General features: G+C 41.7%; 1 protein-coding gene across 1 annotated transcript in view; it reads left to right on the forward strand.

Annotated features, from left to right (window-relative positions):
- CPM (carboxypeptidase M) overlaps positions 1-18,764 on the forward strand; it is a 79,032-nt gene that overhangs the window by 47,204 nt on the left and 13,064 nt on the right. Inside the window, exons 2-3 of the mRNA XM_008066629.2 lie at positions 5,204-5,301; positions 17,900-18,072. Coding sequence (XP_008064820.1) covers positions 5,204-5,301; positions 17,900-18,072 — 271 coding nt within the window. The remainder of the gene's footprint in view (positions 1-5,203; positions 5,302-17,899; positions 18,073-18,764) is intronic.

The raw sequence follows: 18,764 nt of genomic DNA on the forward strand, positions 1-18,764 counted from the left end.
AACTACAGGCACGCGCTACCACACCCGGCTAATTTTTTATTTATTGTAGAGATGAGGTCTAGTCAAGCTGGCCAGGTGGGTCTCGAACCCGCGGGCTCAGGCATTCCACTCACCTCGGCCTCCCAAAGTACTGGGATTACAGGCTGAGCCACCGAGCCCAGCCTAGTGTGCAGTTTTCAACTCTTTTTTTTTTTTTTTTTTTTTGAGTTGAAGTCTCATTCTGTCGCCCAGGCTTGGAGTGCAGTGGCACGTTCGTGGCCACCCCAGCGTCGACCTGCTAGGCTCCGGTGATCCTTCTGCCTCAGCCTTCCAAGTAGCCAGAACTACAGGCATGCGTTACCATGCCCAACTAATTTTTTATTTATTGTAGAGATGAGGTCTTGCTAAGTTGCCTAGGCTGGTCTCTAACCCACGGGCTCAGGTAATCCACTCATCTCAGCCTTCCAAAGTGCTGGGATTACAGGCTGAGCCACCGTGTTTTCAACAGCCTCATCCACTATTTAAGGCTTTATGCTCAATGGAGCTATCTATTTTTAATCAACAGCCTGTATTATATGGTTGTAATTATAAAATTTTGCATTCTGACTTTTTTCACATTATAAAGTTTTGGGGGTTTTTGTTTTGTTTTGAATCAGAGTCTCATTCTGTCACCCAGGCTGGAGTGCAGTGGCACGATCATGGCTCACCACAGCCTTGACCTCCTGGGTTCAAGAGATCTTTCTGCCTCAGCCTCTCAAGTAGCTGGGAGGCACTCACCACCACCACCACACCCTGCTAATTTTTTTGTAGAAACGAGGTTTTTCTATGTTGCCCAGGCTGGTCTCCAACTCCTGGGCTCCAGCGATTCTCCTGCCTCCGCTTCCCAGAGTGCTGGGATTATAGGCATGAGCTACTGTACCCAGCCTATAAAGTATTTGGAATGTTATAAATTCTGTACATAATTTTAGTGAACATGCTGTAGTTTACACAATATTATTTATCAAACACCTAACAATAGAGAATGGGTTGAAATATATACATAACATTATTTATTGAACACCTAACATTAGAGAATCAGTTGAAATAAATGGTAGTGCATTTATATAATAAAATATTAATAAAAGTGTGTAATAAAAGTATACTTCTTAATATAGAAACATGTTCATGGATTATATGTAAAATGAGATGGTTTTACCTAAGGATCACTACCTCCCAAGTCTGTGGACATTTCCTACCTCAACTCAGCAACTTCCAAACTTTAATGAGCCTCACAGTCACCAAAGGAACTTGTTAAATGGGGATTTCAGACTTTTATCCCCAGAGTTTGACTGAGGAGATAGAGGCCAAGGCTCAGGAATTGGCATTTTTACAAGGATCCCAGGTGACTCTTTTTTTTTTTTTTTGAGTTGGAGTCTCACTCTGTTGCCCAGACTAGAGTGCAGTGGCTGCTCCTGGCCACCACAGCCTCGCCTGCAGGGCTCCAGCGATCCTTCCGCCTCAGCCTTCCAAGTAGCCAGAATTACAGGCATGCGCTACCACACCCGGCTGATTTTTTGATTTATTGTAGAGATGAGGTCTCACTGCCCAGGCGGGTCTCGAACCCGTGGGCTCAGGCAATCCACTCACCTCAGCCTCTCAAAGGCGAAGGATTACAGGCTGAGCCACCGAGCCTGGCTCCCAGGTGACTCTTATGTGGGACAGACACCTCACCCATTTCTACCTGCTGGAGCTCCACTAGATTTCCCAAGCTTCTCCTTCTACTTTCTTCTAAACTCCCTAGAGTACATTGAAGCCCTTGTGTACTTTCTTGTCTTATAGATCTCAGTGAATTCTTCTAAATTGTAAAACTCTTTCTGGTTCTCCAAGTAAACCCAGTTGGGCACCTATGTCACAGCCTTAGGATTTGTGTCAAATTCTGAATGAGTTACTGAATATAGATACAGTAAGTCCCCTACATACAAACCTTCAAGTTGTAAACATTCAAAGACATGAGCATGTGTTCACATGTCCAATCACGTTAGTTCACATGTCTGGCATACATTGTCACATGTGTGCATCCTCTAAAAGTGGCTGTGCTTTTGTGTTCTTTACAGTACTGTATGGAGTACAGTAGTACAGTATCTTTATTTCAAGCCCAGGTTGTCTAGAAGCTAGCGTAAAAGCAGTGGTGATATAGCTGGTACTATGTAGCCAATTATGTTAGTTGGGTACCTAGGCTAATGCTGTACTTATGAGCAAATTGGACATATGAATACACTCTCAGAATGGAATTTGTTCATATACAGAGGACTTTCTGTACTGAAATATCCGGAATCCAAAGTTTGTTTACTTTGTAATGAAGAAGCTAACACTTCAGAACTCTTCAGCACACCTGTTATAGCATGAATTTGGGGGAATAAAGGTAGTCTTTCCAACCTTGAAAAAAATCTTATTTAAATTACTTTTACTTTGGCAGTCAAGTTGTGAAAAGTAAATAGTTTGTCCTTTGCACATTTACTCTGGTCTAGGCCAGAGATAGCCAGTGTTAGTTGAAGAGGGTGGTTAAAATCCTCCAAGAGGCTTGTCATTCCAAAGGGATTGTGTGTATTCCTGAGGTCCATTGGTTGGCTTTCATTCTCAGACTGCCATTAAGGTCGTTCAAGGTAAGAGTCTCATCTTGCAGTTCACTTAGGGGCCAGTCGTGCTAACATTGAGATTGAGTTACCCACCAAAGTATTTCTTCACTTAGATTTTATCAGTGTGATTTCCCTCTTTCCTTAAACTGAATAATATTGGGTATCCATATCAAGTGGGATTTTTGTTGTCTTACACTTCCTGTTATGTAACAGGCCAGCTGTTGCAGATGCAGAGTTAGAAATGACTACTGATAAATGCCATGTTGAAGTGATACTGAATCTTCTCCTTGCCTGTGAGGGGACTAGACCATACTCGATATAAATCTGTGATTATTCTAGTCTTAAAAGCACTGACAGTTACAGAAAAGAATTCCCCAGAAGCAAACCTAAAAAGCCAGGTTGAACAGCTGGCTCATGAAAAGTTCCTTCTTTCACATGAGAATGTTAACTTGGAAGTGACATTACAGATGACAAGGAATTGATAACACTGGGAATGGGGGGAGGGGTTCTGGTTAGTCACATGCTTCTAGTGTGGAGTCACCAGACGGAGTGTATTTGTCCACAAGGCAAACTTGGAATCAGTCTTTAGAATCCTGCTTGGAAGCATCATCTGTAAAACCTACACCTGTAAAGCCTTACATGATCCCCCTCCTTGGGAAAAAAAACAACTACACATTTTTTATTTTATTCTACACCTACAACAGTCCCCTACACGAATGCCTATGACATGTCACACTGTAGTGTGATTATGTGTTTGTGTATTGTCATTCTTCACAAGATCAGAAGTTCACTGGGCATAGAGTATGTGACTTATTTGTACAGTCTGATCCAGGTTCAATATCTGGATATAGTCGTATTCCATACATAGATATGTGAATGAATGAATGAGAATTCTGCACTGAATGAGGGGCACCAGATAAGCTGCACTTTGTGGGTATTTTCTGAGAATTCTTGCAGTTACTGAATTTAGTTATTTACATTTTAATTTCATTTCATTTTAATTATTTTATTTTGAATTCAAGGGGTATAGGTTTGTTGCATGAGTATATTGCGTGCTGGTGAGGCTTGGGCTTCTCTTGAGCCAGTCACCCAGGTGATGGGCACGGTACCCAATGGGTGGTCTTCAACCCTTACCCTCCTCCCTCCGTCCCCCTCTAGGAATCCCAGTGTCTGTTGTTCCCATCCTTATACCCATGTGTATTCAGTGTTTAGTTTCCTCATCTGATGAACCCCTGATTTAAAGGACTAAATCTGAAATACTGCCAAAATCTGTCCAAGGTTGGCCAGCTAGTTGCTGTTTAATTTCTTTTCTGGGTTATTAAATTTCACATAGGCTTAATTATCACAGATATTTAAACTTTGTATATACATAATAGATATTGAACATACCCCAATCTCTAAACTGTATTAAAAATGCCAGGCAATTTTAGAATTGAAAGGGACATTTTTACTGGTTAGGAAACTAAGCTTCTTGAGAGACAGATTTTGTTAGTGGAACACTAGAATTGAAGTCTAACATAATAGGGTTCAATTCTTGGCTTTGGGGCCAAGACTTAACATAATATTTTTGAAGATCAGTTTTTTTTTTTCCTTTGTAAAATTTGGTTAATAATTCATCTCAGTGGATCACATGACGGGGTATTGAGATTACGTGAACCAGAGTAGTACCTGTAATGTCTACACAAAGCAAATTCCTTCCTTGTACAAATCATACTTTGGCAGAGCTGGGACTTAGAAGCCTTCCTTGGCATTATTAGGGTGGGTTGTGGTTCCCAGTTTACCAGACGGGACTCACACACATCAAGGATGCTACAGAGGGGCAATGTCACATCAGCATTTAAATACAAAATCCAGGATTGATTTATTTATTTTATTTTTATTTTTTTGAGTCAGAGGCTCACTCTATCGTCCAGGCTAGAGTGCAGTGGCACACTCACGGCCACCACAGCCTCAACCTGCTGGGCTCAGGTGATCCTTCCACATCAGCCTTCCAAGTAGCTGGAAGTATAGGCACGCACTACCACGACAGGCTAATTTTTTTATTTATTGTAGAGATGAAGTCTCACCACGTTGCTCAGGCAGTTCTCTCGCCTCCAACTCCCAAAGTTATGGGATTACAGGCATAAGCCACCGTGCCTGGCTAGGGATTTCTTACTTTAAAAATAATCTCCCTTCTGAGTTCATTTTATTGCTAGTATTGCTTGTTTCACTTTCCTTGGCTGAAAATTACAACATCCTCCCAGTCAACCATCAAGTATAATGTAACTTTGTGTGAGTTAGCAAGGTCACTTCTGAGAGGCTCTAGGATTGCAGAGCAAAGTCTATGCACATTTTGGAAGAATAAGATCTACATAGTCTAACAAGTCTTCAGTGTTTAAAAATCATATTATAAAGTAATAAGTGAAACATTTGTGCTAAATTGAAAGGGTTTCTTTAAATTCTGACAATAAACAAAGAACGTTTTAAGCACGGAAATGTTAGTCCAAGGAACTAAAGTCACCATGAAACGTTAATCAGGTGGGAGGAGCAGCGTGGCTTGTTTCCTATCTCAGGGTTCATTTGTCATTTTAAAAGACAACTGATTTTCTATCTTTTTCTTTCCTGTAAAGGCAGAAACCTGTGGGTTCTTGTTGTGGGACGGTTTCCAAAGGAACACAGAATTGGGATTCCAGAGTTCAAATACGTGGCAAATATGCATGGAGATGAGGTATGTATGTGGCTTGAATTCCTGAAATGTCACCAAAGAAACTTCCCCTCTGGTCTCCTGGGCTCTGTGTAAATGCTAGAGAAAGCATGGAGAAGTCTTTAGAGTACATCATAGCAAAGAAGTAAAGCCCTTGAAGGGTCTTCCTGTGAGGCCTGAGAGCATTTCAGGAATCAGGATCCATCAGCCATCTGGTTGTGTACCCGGTGCCCTGTGAGAGTGACTAGAACTTGTATTGTGTTTGGGGCTGGGAGAACAACAGTGGCCAGGCTCTGAACTACTGCCAGTCAATCCTGCCCTTCTTCCTGGGTTGAGTTTTCCCACCTCCTGGTCAGCATGAAGGTAACCCAGCACAGGAGCTCTATTATATTTGAACTCAAAACAATAAGAAATCCCAAATAGCTTTCCAGACTCCTAAAATCTGGCTTCTTGGAAGCTTTCTTCACTCTCTCTTAATCGAATACTTGGTGTTTTCAGTGTTTCAGTTTAGTCAGTCACACTTAGGTTCTCTCATACTCACGTCCAACAAACACTCTTGACTGGGCACAGAGCTAATGCTTGTAATCCTAGCACTTTGGTAGGCCAAGGAGGGAGGATTGCTTGAGACCAGGAGTTTAAGATCAGCCTGGGCAACATGGGAACACCTCCTACCCCATCTCTACAAAAAAATTAAAAATTAGTTGGGCATGGTGGCACATGCCTGTAGTACCAGCTACTCAGAAGGCTAAGGCAGGAGGATCTCTTCAGCCTAGGAGTTTGAGGTTACAGTGAGCTCTGATTGGCCATTGCACTCCAGCCTGGGAAAAACCCGTCTCAAAAAAACAAAAAAACAAAAAAACAAGAAACACTCTTAAATTCTTTAGCAATGCTTTGCCTCTTTTCCAATTTAGCAGGGATAAGGTCTATTTTTATTTTATGTTTTTGCAAAATACCTTTACCACTCTTATCTGCCCAGCCATTCTTGCTAGGCAGGTGAAGATGGTCACCTTTATTTCCCACCTCACTTCTTCATATTTTCTAAGAACATGACAACTGCAGTATTTTCTATTTCCTAGGACTCCATACAATGGACATTCAAATAGCTCCCAGTTATCCTAGTGGGGAAAATCTGCATAGGACTATGGGTGATACCTGATAAGACACACTTAGCTTTAAGAAATTTCAAAGTAAATGCATATTCCAATAAGTACAACCTGCTGACTTGATTCACCACTTCCGGATGTGCAGCAGCATGAGTGGCATACTCTAATCAATGCTGAGCTTCTTGTTTTGTCTTGCCCCACCCCCACCCCAACCATCTGTAGCACTGGATCCACCCTTGGTGACACATACAGCCTCCCCTGCCAGGCATGCTGCCTGACCTGTCCTGCTGAGAGGGCACTTCTTTCAGCCAGAGCTAAGATGCCAGCACTCCTCTCTAACAAAGGACGTAGGCTTTGAACCCAATTTATGGGTGGGTGAAAGTTCAATCCACCTGTGACTTTTTAAAAGTAACAGACTGCTCCTTTAAAACACTTTGCATTGCCTGGAGTCTGACCGAAGTTGGTTTTAGTAAGACAACTGTTTGTTACAGACAGCAGCCCAGACTTCCTTTTGCTTTTGCTATCCTAGTCTATTGATCAAGGTCCCTTGAAATCCATTTCTAACAAGAGACATATGGCGCCCATTGTCTTCTGTAGTTTATTTATCGAATTCCTGTCATTGCCAAGGTTGCAGCCTGCTACTCAAAAATTAGTCCTGAAACTTGCAAAGATAAGCAAGAGTCCTGTTCCTCACCTGCCCTTGAATTGGCTTATTCCTTCCATGCAGTTTTCCAGGTTCCTGGTATCTTGCTGTCTGGGTAGTTAGTGTAGCCCATCAAACCAGGGCTCTCTAGTCTACTCCACTCTGATTTTCTGAGGAAGGCTGAGAACTGAGATTAGACAGGGGAAAGAGTCCCAGTGTATTTTGGGGTTGGAATCTGAGGCACTGTTACTTCCTATCTGTCCCAGCTCATGGAAGTGTCTGGGGGCTTTTGGGTCTGGTAAGAAATGTATTCTGAGCTGGGAGTGGTAGCTCACACCTGAAATCCCAGCACTTTGGGAGGCCAAGATGGATGGATCGCTTGAGTCCAGGATTTCAAGATCAGCCTGGGCAACATAGCAAGACCTTATCTCTACAAAAAATTGCCAGGCATGGTGGCATGCACCTGTAGTCCCAGCTACTAGAGATGCTGAAGTGGAAGGATTGCCTGAGCCCAGGAGGTCAAGGCTGCAGTGAGCCATGATTGTGATGATCATGCCACTGAACTCCAGCCTGGGCAACAAAGTGAGAACCCAACTAAAAAAAAAAATATGTTATTCTGAATTTGAGATCTTATGTATTCTGTGCTCCCAGAAGCCACTAGAAAGTGAGGGCCTACCCTAGGAGCAGGAGTCTGAGTACCGGTCTCACTACCACCTCATTCCTTCCATAGATCTTTTAATATTGAAAGCATTTTTTAAATCTCCCTATTAAAAAGCAACATACCTGGTATGTTGAGAACTGTGATTCTCAACAATTTTTGGACGTATTCCTTATTGTTCTGGTGTAAACTTGACCTCTGACCTCAAAGTCTATGGATCTTCTAGAAGTTAATGGACCTCATGTGGAGAATCCTGGCAGGAGGCACACACACTGAGTGGCACGGTGGGCAGAACTGACCACACTATTTTAAAAGTGTTTCCTGTCTCCCTGGGACCTCACTCCAGAGTGTGCATGCATGCATATACATGCATCCATGTGTGTGTCCCCACACGTAATACCATGGCTGGATGACAGTGAGCACCACTCAACTTTATCAGAAAAACCCAGTTTTGTTGATCAGACCTGCCATCCCCCCCACACATATTTTACCTCTTTGTGACTTTAGAATTGGGTGTTTTTTGAATTAAAAACGATCTGCTATTATTATAAAATCAACATATGTGCATCTAAGAAAAAATATAAACAAAAAAGAAAACATAGGCCGGGTATGGTGGCTCAAGCCTGTAATCCCAGCACTTTGGGAGGCCGAGACAAGAGGATTGCCTGAGCCCAGGGGTTCAAGACCAGCCTGAACAGTATGGTAAGACCTTGTCTCTACTATAAATCAAAAAATTTGCTGGGCATATTGGTGCGCACCTGTCGTTCCAGCTACTTGGAAGGCTGAGGCAGAAGGATTGCCTGAGCCCAGCAGGTTGTGGTGGGTGTGAGCATGCCACTACACTCCAGCCTTGGCGACAGAGTGAAACTTTGACTCAAAAAAAAAGAAAAAAGAAAACACTGTATACTGAACTTCTAAAAATTAGTGCTGTTAATTCCTTATTATTTATCCTTCCAGATATTTGTGTGTGTGCACGTGCACTTTTACCAAATGAGGCTATGTTGTTCATCTTTTTTTTTTTTTTTTGAGTTGGAGTCTCACTCTGTTGCCCAGACTGTAGTGCAGTGGCTGCTCCTGGCCACCGCGGCCTCGACCTGCTGGACTCCGGCAATCCTTCCACCTCAGCCCTCCAAGTAGCCGGAATTACAGGCATGCGCTACCATGCCCGGCTGAATTTTTTTTTTTTTGATTTATTGTAGAGATGAGGTCTCACTGCCCAAGCGGGTCTCGAGCCCGCGGGCTCAGGCAATCCACTCACCTCAGCCTCCCAAAGGCACAGGATTACAGGCTGAGCCACCAAGCCCGGCTGTTCATCATATTTTAAAAGTTAATCCTAACTCCCTTTTTGTGTCCATAAGTGTTTTTCCTATCTTTATCTTATTCCTCACTTTCTAGTTTCTCCAGTTGTCCTCAAAATGTACCTAAGATTGTCCAAATCAGGATTCAGCCCGGCCCATACCTCACATTTGTTGGACATACTGGATCTCTTTCAATCCAACATTTCAGGTCTCTTCATTATCCTAGTCCTGATAAAGAGTCATTTGTTATCTGCTCTGTGGGATGTTGCACATTCTGCATTTGTTGTTTGCTTATAGAATCACTGAGCTTGTGCCTCCAGTCCCTTTCTTGACTCTGAAAGAAGGAGATCTCAAGGTCTGCAGGATTTAGGAAAACTTTTTTGGCTAATACATATCTTAGGAGTTGTGATGGTTAATTTGATTGATGCCTAGGCTAATTAACCTGGGACACCAAGAATGCAAAAAGCAAACTAGGGATAGCAAAATAAACTGAAAATGGTCCAATTACAGGCAAGTATTACAAAAGAAGTATAGTTAAACCCACTCCTTAATCTTGGACAATCAGTTTATTCTTAAAGGTCACTGTTCTATCAGGCGCAAGGTCCACATTGTAGATATTTTTCTTGTTGTCTTCAGTGACCTTGCCTTCGTCTCACATCCTTCCTGTGACTCCGGATCACTACAAGTAAGTCAGGCTGACAAGTTACCTTCTTATAAAGTGATTTACAAGAAAATAATGACAATAGCTAACATTTGTTGAGCACAGACTATATGAAGTGCTTTGTGGGCATTGATTTCTTTGATCACCTCTGCAGAAGGCATGCTTCCCATGTATCCAGAAGGGAGTCCAGGTTTGCGTTTGGTCCTCAGCTGTCTCAATCCAGAGCCCGACATGGGCCTTCCCGGCCATGTGACTGCCCCTTGACGCTCTCTGTTTTATTGTTTTAGTTGTTATGTGTAGACCTGTGATCAACCTCAAGTTACTTTTGTTTGGATGGATACCCAGTTGTTCCAGCACTATTTGATGGAAGATTTGGGCTCATTGATCATGTAAGAGAGTAATAAGTTCTTAGAGAAAGCAACACTTGAATAAGTATCTCCGAGTAATATATCTGTCCCTTTCTTCTTCCTAACCTCACTGCCTTCTGCTTCTCTCTCTTTCCCTATTGTGGAATCACCCTGGGAGCTAACACAGCACTCACGATGAGCCTTCGTTTATGCTGTTTTCAGAACAGCCTGAGAGAAACGTGTCTGAGGTTCTGCCTTTCTCATTTGAGTAAGACTAGTAGGTGTTTTTCTAGCTCATCCAAGCACATGTTTGCACACACATCACTGGCATGGTGAATTGTGGAGGCCCAGATTCTAAGTTTAATATATGCAAGATCTTAATTAGCAATTTTTGTTTTATTTATTTTGAGTTGGGGTCTTACTGTGTCTGCAGCCTCGACCTCCTGGGCTCAAGTGATCCTTCCACTTCAGCCATCCAAGTAGCTGGGACTACAGGTACATACCACAAAGCCTGGCTAATTGTTTTCAGGTTTTTTTGTAGAGATGAGGTCTCACTAAGTTGCCTAGGTTGGTCTTGAACTCCTGGACTCAAGCAATTCTATCACCCTGGCCTTCCATAGTGCTGGGAAAATAGACATGAGCCACAACGCTTAGCTCTTAATTGGCAATATTTGACACACCTGAAGTTTTACCTTTTATTATTATTATTATTGAAAAGTTGATGCCAGTGCGTGCTGAATGGGGTTCTCCACCATTCCCTGACTCCACAGATATTCAGGTTGAGAGTGCGACTTTTGTCCCTGTCACTCTTCCCATCACCTCATTCTGTGATGGGTTTGCTTTTCAGTAAACTTTAGCCAATAATTTAAAATGAGAACTTAGCCGGGCTCGGTGGCTCAGCCTATAATCCCCCGCTTTGGTAGGCTGAGGTAAGTAGATTGCCTGAGCCTGCGGGTTCGAGACCCGCCTGGGCAGCTTGGCGAGACCTCATCTCTACAATAAATCAAAAATTAGCCGGGCGTGGTAGTAGGCGCCTGTAGTTCCAGCTACTTGGAAGGCTGAGGCGGAAGGATCGCCGGAGCCCAGCAGGTCAAGGCTGCGGTGGCCACGAGCGGCCACTGCACTCCAGTCTAGGCGACAGAGTGAGACTCCAACTCAAAAAAAATAAAATAAAATGAGAACTTTACTGAAAACCGGGGCCATGCCCTAAAGCTGGGAACATCTAATCTCCTCTGCCTAAATGTGGTTGCTGGGGAGAGGCCTGGGAAATTCCCACCTGGTGTTTCTTCCTCAAGCCCTCCCATTCTTTGCTTTGTGCCTATCTTATAACCCAGTTTTTAAAAATTTTATAGAAAAAAAACCTTTTACTTGGCTAGTCTCTAGGTTGGTAAGGCATCTCTAATTCCTCTCTAATAGAAATAGTGAATCAACACATGATTATACGAGGGGAGACTCTCCAAAACAGAATTTATTTACAAAAAATTGTGTATCTATTCTTACATGTTTAAACTTCAGTCACCTTCAAAGTACTCTCCCTTTGATGCAATAGTTATCTCCCTTCAAGACACTTTTCCCATTGCTCAGGACAGTTTTTGAACTCATCAAATTTGATGACTTTTAGTGCTTCTGCCATTTTTTGCTTTACCTCTTCTATATCAGCAAACATTTCCATTTGAGGACTTTTTTCATCGGAGACACAAACAAAAAAAGTCACTTGGGGTGAGATCAGGTGAATAGGGAACGGCATAGGGGTCATGCCGTTTTGGTCAAAACTTGTTGCACACTCAGTGCTGTGTGGGCAGGGTGGCTTATAAATCACCCATCACGAAATGGGCAAACACATCGAAAGAATCTTCCAAAAAAAAAAAAAATTCACCAAAACCAAACGCAGCCTCTCACAACAATACTAGCTGGTACACTGATGCCAAGGGTACACTTGCCTTGTGGACAAAGCCTGTACTGCAAGGGACCCACCCTCCAAAAAAATAATTCCGGTTTTCTTTGGATCCCTCCTTGTATGCTTAAAGAGTTTTTAGGTAACCCAGTAACAAGTAAAGTATAGGACAGTCAGAGCCTCACTTCAAACCCAGGTTCCCTTGACCTCGGGGTCTGTGGTCCTAATTACTATACTGTGAGAGGAGGTATTCAATATGTTTGTTAAATTTAACTGAATTGCAATTCTGATTTTTGGGGGGAGGATGGCTAGGAATTTTTTTAAGCTTCTGTTTGTTAAACATCAATAAATTTTTACTATGATGGTTTATTCAGGTATAGACTTTTGAAAACCCCACATCACATTTATAATTTTACATTTGGTGGCACTGGTTCAAAGAATTTTACATTTAGTAGCATTGTATTCCAGATTTATAAATGGAAAAAAGCATTCTCTAATAATATTGATCATATTTTTTTCCACCTAAAAATAAAGGATAAAGGATTTTCACACACTTTCTAGGTGTGAGACAATTTATGAGATGCAGTTTGTACATCTAAATGTTGTATAGAGGATATTTTAATGATTTACATAATAATACAGGGCATAATATCTGAAACTGTCATGGAAAATTCAGGATATGTAGTCAACATGCAGTAGAGGCTCTAAATTTACCAATAAAACAAAATGAAAAATTAAAACTTGTCCTTCCAAATGCCACTTCCCAAGCTCTTTCTTCTACTGGTATCCCAGATGATGGCAAAATGTCCTCAATTATGCAGTGTGTCTTTGGATAATTAAATTCTTTCTTTTGGGATTTAAACAGAACTAATTGTTTTCCAGGTGACATGTCTAATTCATTTTAAGCATATATTAAATTTCTGAAATAACCACATTCTTCTCCATCTCCCTTGTTGAGCTGAGCCAAGGTGACCAGATATCCCAAGTCTGACATGGATGAATTGTTAACTTTCACAACTATAAAATTTACCCAGTATTGAAAATCCTTCAAATAAGATAACATGAAAATTTGTACCTCTCCCTTTACAAAGCACCTCAAGTCCTCGTGTTTTCAAAAAGTTCTTCCTCATAATAGTCTTTATCTTATAATGAATTTGTCAACAGTAATTTATTAACAATTATTTGTTGAATACATAAATTACCAGGAGCTGGGCAAGATATACCAGGAACACAGGTATACAGAGGAACAGTTCTATTAGGATCCCAGACTTCAAGGCTTAGACAGTGGAGTGATCAGTCAAGGTCAGGTGATTATAGTGTATGTGTACAGCATTGGATAGCTCAGGGGTAGAGTGTTACGGGCCTACAGAGCCAGATCATTGAACCCAGTCTTGAGATAGGTCAAGGAAAGTATGCTAGATAATGTAGTATTTAGGCTGATATTTGAAGAAGTCAGATAATGAACTAAGTCTGTAACACACCACTGTGGAGTCCCAGAACTGAAAGACTTATTTTTCCCCCAGAAGCTGCATCACAGTGTAGCATTTCAAACACATTCCATCCTTAAGATAGCTAAGGTTTTTGTCTGTCGTGGAAAATTCGGGATATGTAGTCAACATGTAGTAGAGGTTCCAAATTTACCCTCCCCCCTCCCTCCCCCTAACCCCCTCCACACCTGTGTTATGGATTACTCTTTCAAGAATTTTTTCTTTGTTTATGAACATTCTTTGAAGAGCTAGAACACTCATTTTTCTCTATCTGGCACATTCCAACTTGACTGAATTGAACCAAAACTGATAGAGAATGTCTCTTCTGCTTTCTGGGTTGTTGCCATTTTAACTACCAGATGAATGATCAGCAAAAGGCTCCAGGAGCTAGTGTGTAACTCAGGCCTTTCAGGCCCTTCATTAGGGATTCTTTCAGGAAGTCTACACTCTCACAGAAAGGAAGTGAGCATGTGAAGTGAAAGGCTGGGTAAGCTAAGGGAGACTGGCCACATTCTTTTTTAAAATTTGGACTCTCCAAGGATTCATATTCAAAGACTTAATTTTAAATGAAGGGAGGTTTATACATAAAACATGAATGAGTGTTTGAGACGTTTATATTAAGGTTGGGAAGAATTAATTTGAATGATATTTGGCACAAATCAGCTGTTACAGACGCAGCAAAATATGGCCCAACAAGAAAAAGAGGATTTTAACTGCCTCTGAAATATCATTTGTATACCTCAGCATTTAAAAATTACCTGACTCCTAGTTGGCTTTTTAGTATATTTCCAAAATTTTTATTTATTTCTTGCAGTTAAGAACTTGTGATTTGTTGTGAAATATTGAGACAAACAGAAAATACTTTGTTTACATACTTTTTTCCCTGAAAGAATCATGATCTTATTGTTTTTCAAAAATGATGCAAGTTTTCTGTAAAAAGATGATACTAGAAAAACAAGAGAAAATAGAAATCTTTCAGAATACTATCACCCAGAAATAGCCATCATTAAAATTGCCAGATGTCATACTAGATATTTATATATTTCTGTAGTAAGAGAATGAGAAGAATTAAAAGAATATAAAATAAAATCTGTGTCATATTATATATGTTATCTTTAGATAAGAGGTATAAATTTAATTTTATTAGACTTTATTAACAGAAGAATAAAACTGAAGTGAAACTAAAATAATCGGTGAACTTGATATTTTCTCAAAATAAGGAATTATCAGAAGATTTTTCTAAAGAAAAAATATTATGAAAAACTTTGAAACTGTACTCATTTTAAACATATATCTTTTAACTTTTGATAGTATCTTATGACCCCTTGCTATGAAAAGTGAACAAATTAGAAATTTCCTCCCTCTTCTCCTTCCCTCTCCTCCAGCCCGAACCCCGTCTGTTAATTATAAACCTTAACTTTTATATTCCATTCTGTATCCATACTAGCACAGTTGTTTAATCTAGTTCTATATTTAACTAAATTCCAACTCAACCCTAGCCTGTTAATCATGGCTTCTTTACTCTTTGTTTTCATTTGCTCTTGGTTGGGTGAATTTCATTGCCAGCTCACGTCTTGAGTTCTTGCCTGCTTGAAAATGTATGGTGCAGACAGTTAAGAGAGAAATTCACATTGAGAACCACATTGCCCCCCTCCCCTACTTGGGGCTCAGATCAGCCTCAGGATTTTCCTCATTAAACATCCCATTGTCGCTAACCAGTGTGTGGACATTTAGGGGCTCCCGGTCATTTCCTTCCAACCCCCTTCTGAGAAAGCTCCTTGAACCCATTACTCCTTTCACATTTAAAGTCAATCCTTCACAATTATATGTCCCCAGCTCCTCCTCACCTGGCTTTAGGGCAATCAGGAAGTAGCTCATTGAGGTCGCTTCCATAGGTGCTTGAGCTTCCAAAATCTATGTCTTAAAGTTGGGACCCAGAATGAAACATACATGACTTTTTGGTTATTTGTTTGTAAAGACTTTTTCAAGTAAGCAATTTTGACTGTAATAACACAAATCAAGGTAGTAGAAGAAGATTAAAAATGAGTTGGAAAAACCAAGTCAGAATTAAATATAATTTGACGCTGAATGTTATAGCTACTGATGTACATAGAATTCACATATCCCAAATTTTCTTAGACCCAGTTTTAATTATTCTGTGTCACTATGAAATGTGGCCTATATGAGCCAGTGAAGGGAAACAGTGAGGAGTTATCCTTCATGGATCCCTCAGTTCTTTGTCACAATGATAAAGTCCTACAATGGAGTTGTACTGAAAAGTAATTAATTAATGTAGAGTCAGAGTCTCACTTTGCCACCCAGGCTGGAGTGTCACGGCTCTCCACAGCCTCAACCTCCTGGGCTCAGGTGATCCTTCTACCTGAGCCTCTCTAATAGCTGAGTCTGTAGGTGCTACTATGCCTGGCTAATCTTTTGATTTTTGTAAAGACAAGATCTAGGCTGGTCTCGAACTCCTGGGCTCAAGCAATCCTCCCACCCTGACCTCCCAAAGTAGTGAGTCAACATGCCTGGCCTGAAAATTCATTTGAAGTATTATTAAGTCTTTTCCTGAGCAGTATCTACATGAGTATCGCCGCAGCACTTTCCTTATGTAATCACCTGCTAATCCTGATATCCCATATTTTAACTCCTCAACAACAGCTGCTCTTCAGAAGTAGAGTCCTTAAACCTAGAATTATGGGAGAACTTAACACAGTTAAATAAATTCTGTATATAATAAGGCTAAATTTTGAATTTCCTTTTTTTTAATAAGAAAAATAATCTCTCTCAGGGATTATTTTAAAAATGCCTCTCTCACAAGCATTCAGTGTCCTAGTCCTTGGCGGTACATAAGATTTTAGGTGGATATGACAGTTTTTAATTTTTTTTTTTTGAGTCAGAGTCTCATTCTGTTGCCCAGGCTGGAGGGCAGTGGCATGCTCACAGTCACTGCAGCTTCAACCTCCTGGGCTCAGGTGATCCTTCTGCCTCAGCCTTTCAAGTAACTGGAACATGCCATCACGACCAGCTAATTTTTTGATTTATTATAGAGATGAAGTCTTGCTATGTTGCCCAGGCTGATCTCGAACCCCTGGGCTCAGGCTGTCCTCTCACCTCAGCCTCCCAAAGTGCTGGGATTACATGTGTGAGCAACCGCGCCTGGCGGTTTTTAAATTTTTAATAGTCATGCTTTTACTTAATGTATATTAGAAATATATATCTAGCAAAGTGGTAATGATACAAAATTTCATTTTAATACAAGTAAAAAGTGAATGCATTTAAATAAAATAAAGCATAAAAGATAGTATATGGCTAATATGAAGTTATGGCAACAAACTGTGAGGATAATGAGCAATGACTAAAGTTTCAGAAACATGAGGCTCTGGGAATCAGAAATACACAGATGGCAACAACATCACAAATGCGCAATAGGGGGATTTGGAAACGGGACTATGGAAATCAGAAATGTACTTAAATTATGCTTATTACCAACTTGGGTTTTTCTCTATTAAAATATCCAAGGCAAGGCAGGCTCGGCGGCTCAGCCTGTAATCCCGCGCTTTGGGAGGCTGAGGTGAGTGGATTGCCTGAGCCCGCAGGTTTGAGACCCGCCTGAGCAACTTGGCAAGACCTCATCTCCACAATAAATCAAAAAATCAGCCAGGCGTGGTAGCGCATGCCTGTAATTCCGGCTACTCAGAAGGCTGAGGCGGAAGATCAAGGGAGCCCAGCAGGGCGAGGCTGCGGTGGCCAGGAGCGTGCCACTGCACTCCAGCCTGGGCGACGGAGTGAGACTCCAACTGAAAAAAAAAAATTAAAGCCAGGCTCGGTGGCTCAGCCTGTAATCCCGCACTTTGGGAGGCTGAGGTGAGTGGATTATCTGAGCCCGAGGGTTCGAGACCCGCCTGGGCAACTTGGCGAGACCTCATCTCTACAATAAATCAAAAATTAGCCAGGCGTAGTAGCGTGTGCCTGTAGTTCCAGCTACTTGGAAGGCTGAGGCGGAAGGATTGCCGGAGCCCAGCAGGTCAAAGCTGCAGTGGCCGGGAGTGGCCACTGCACTCCAGTCTGGGCAACAGAATGAGATTCCAACTCAAAAAAAAAAAACCTCCAAGGCCGTGGTTCTCAGTCTGTAATCCACCAAGATGTACGTGATGGCTTCCTACGCACATGCATCCTCATGGAAAGACACAAGTTCCCTGCCTTCTCTGTCACTCCTACTAGTCCAAAGCATTTTGGAAGATAAGCAAATGAAACACATTGTAAGAAGACAAACCTTTACTCCACTTGAATTCACTTTTCAAAGAGTGAATGATTTACAAATAGGTACCTAACAAATCATTTCCAGCCCACCCCATGACTGATTGCCACGTGCTAGAGTGTCAGGATGTTGAGAAACAGCGGTCTTACCAACTAGTTTGGGTCTCAAATGTCATGTATAGAGGCCCCTGTTGGGGAATTTGCGCCATGAGGACCATCTTCCTCATGGCCTCTGGCAGGTTACTCTCCCCTTTTCTCTTTAACACTGTAGACTGTTGGGCGGGAACTACTGCTCCATCTGATCGACTATCTCGTAACCAGTGATGGGAGAGACCCGGAAATCACAGGCCTAATCAACAGTACCCGGATACACATCATGCCTTCCATGAACCCAGATGGATTCGAAGCTGTCAAAAAGCCTGACTGTTATTACAGTAACGGAAGGTAAAGATGGGCTGCTCTTATTTTAAAACCAAACCAAATCACACAAAGGCTCCCCTCAGACACTCTTTGGCCCCGGCAGGAGGAGCTGCATCAGAGGGAAAGGCCTCAGAGCCTGTGTCACGTCACTGTTGTGCTGCAGCTCTTCAGGTCTCCCCACAGAGGAGAATCGTAACATCCTGAATGTGGCTGCTTTGCTCTCGTGCCTGCCTCGCCTCTCTGCCTCCAATGGTCACCTCCCCTCCTCCTGCAGCCACCAAGTGCTTTCACATCTCAGTGTTTTGCACATGCCACTTTCCCACTCCTCACCACCAGGGCTTGAATAGCATTTCCTCAAAGATGCCTTCCCGACCTATCATATGCTAGGTCCTCTGGGGAGCCTTCAGATCAGAGCCCAATTCGTAATGTCAGTTTCTTATTGAATATCTCTCTCCCCCACTGAGGTCAGGAATCCTTTCCACTGTGTTTATCATGCCTACCTTTGTACCCAGGCCCTCCATAATGACTGACTGATTTATTTATTTATTTATTTATTTATTTTGCCTGTTGTTTTTTTTTTTTGATTAATCAACATTTTTTATTATGGTTTTGTGGGGTACAGTTAAGGGTTAGGTATACAATTACGTTTCATTCAGGCACCCTGTTGATAAGAGGTGTTTTCCCATCCCCAGACAGATATTTGCTACTGTTAATCC

The sequence above is a fragment of the Carlito syrichta genome, unplaced genomic scaffold, assembly GCF_000164805.1.
Source record: "Carlito syrichta isolate Samal-C Ts95f unplaced genomic scaffold, Tarsius_syrichta-2.0.1 Scaffold309041, whole genome shotgun sequence".
NCBI lineage: Eukaryota > Metazoa > Chordata > Mammalia > Primates > Tarsiidae > Carlito > Carlito syrichta.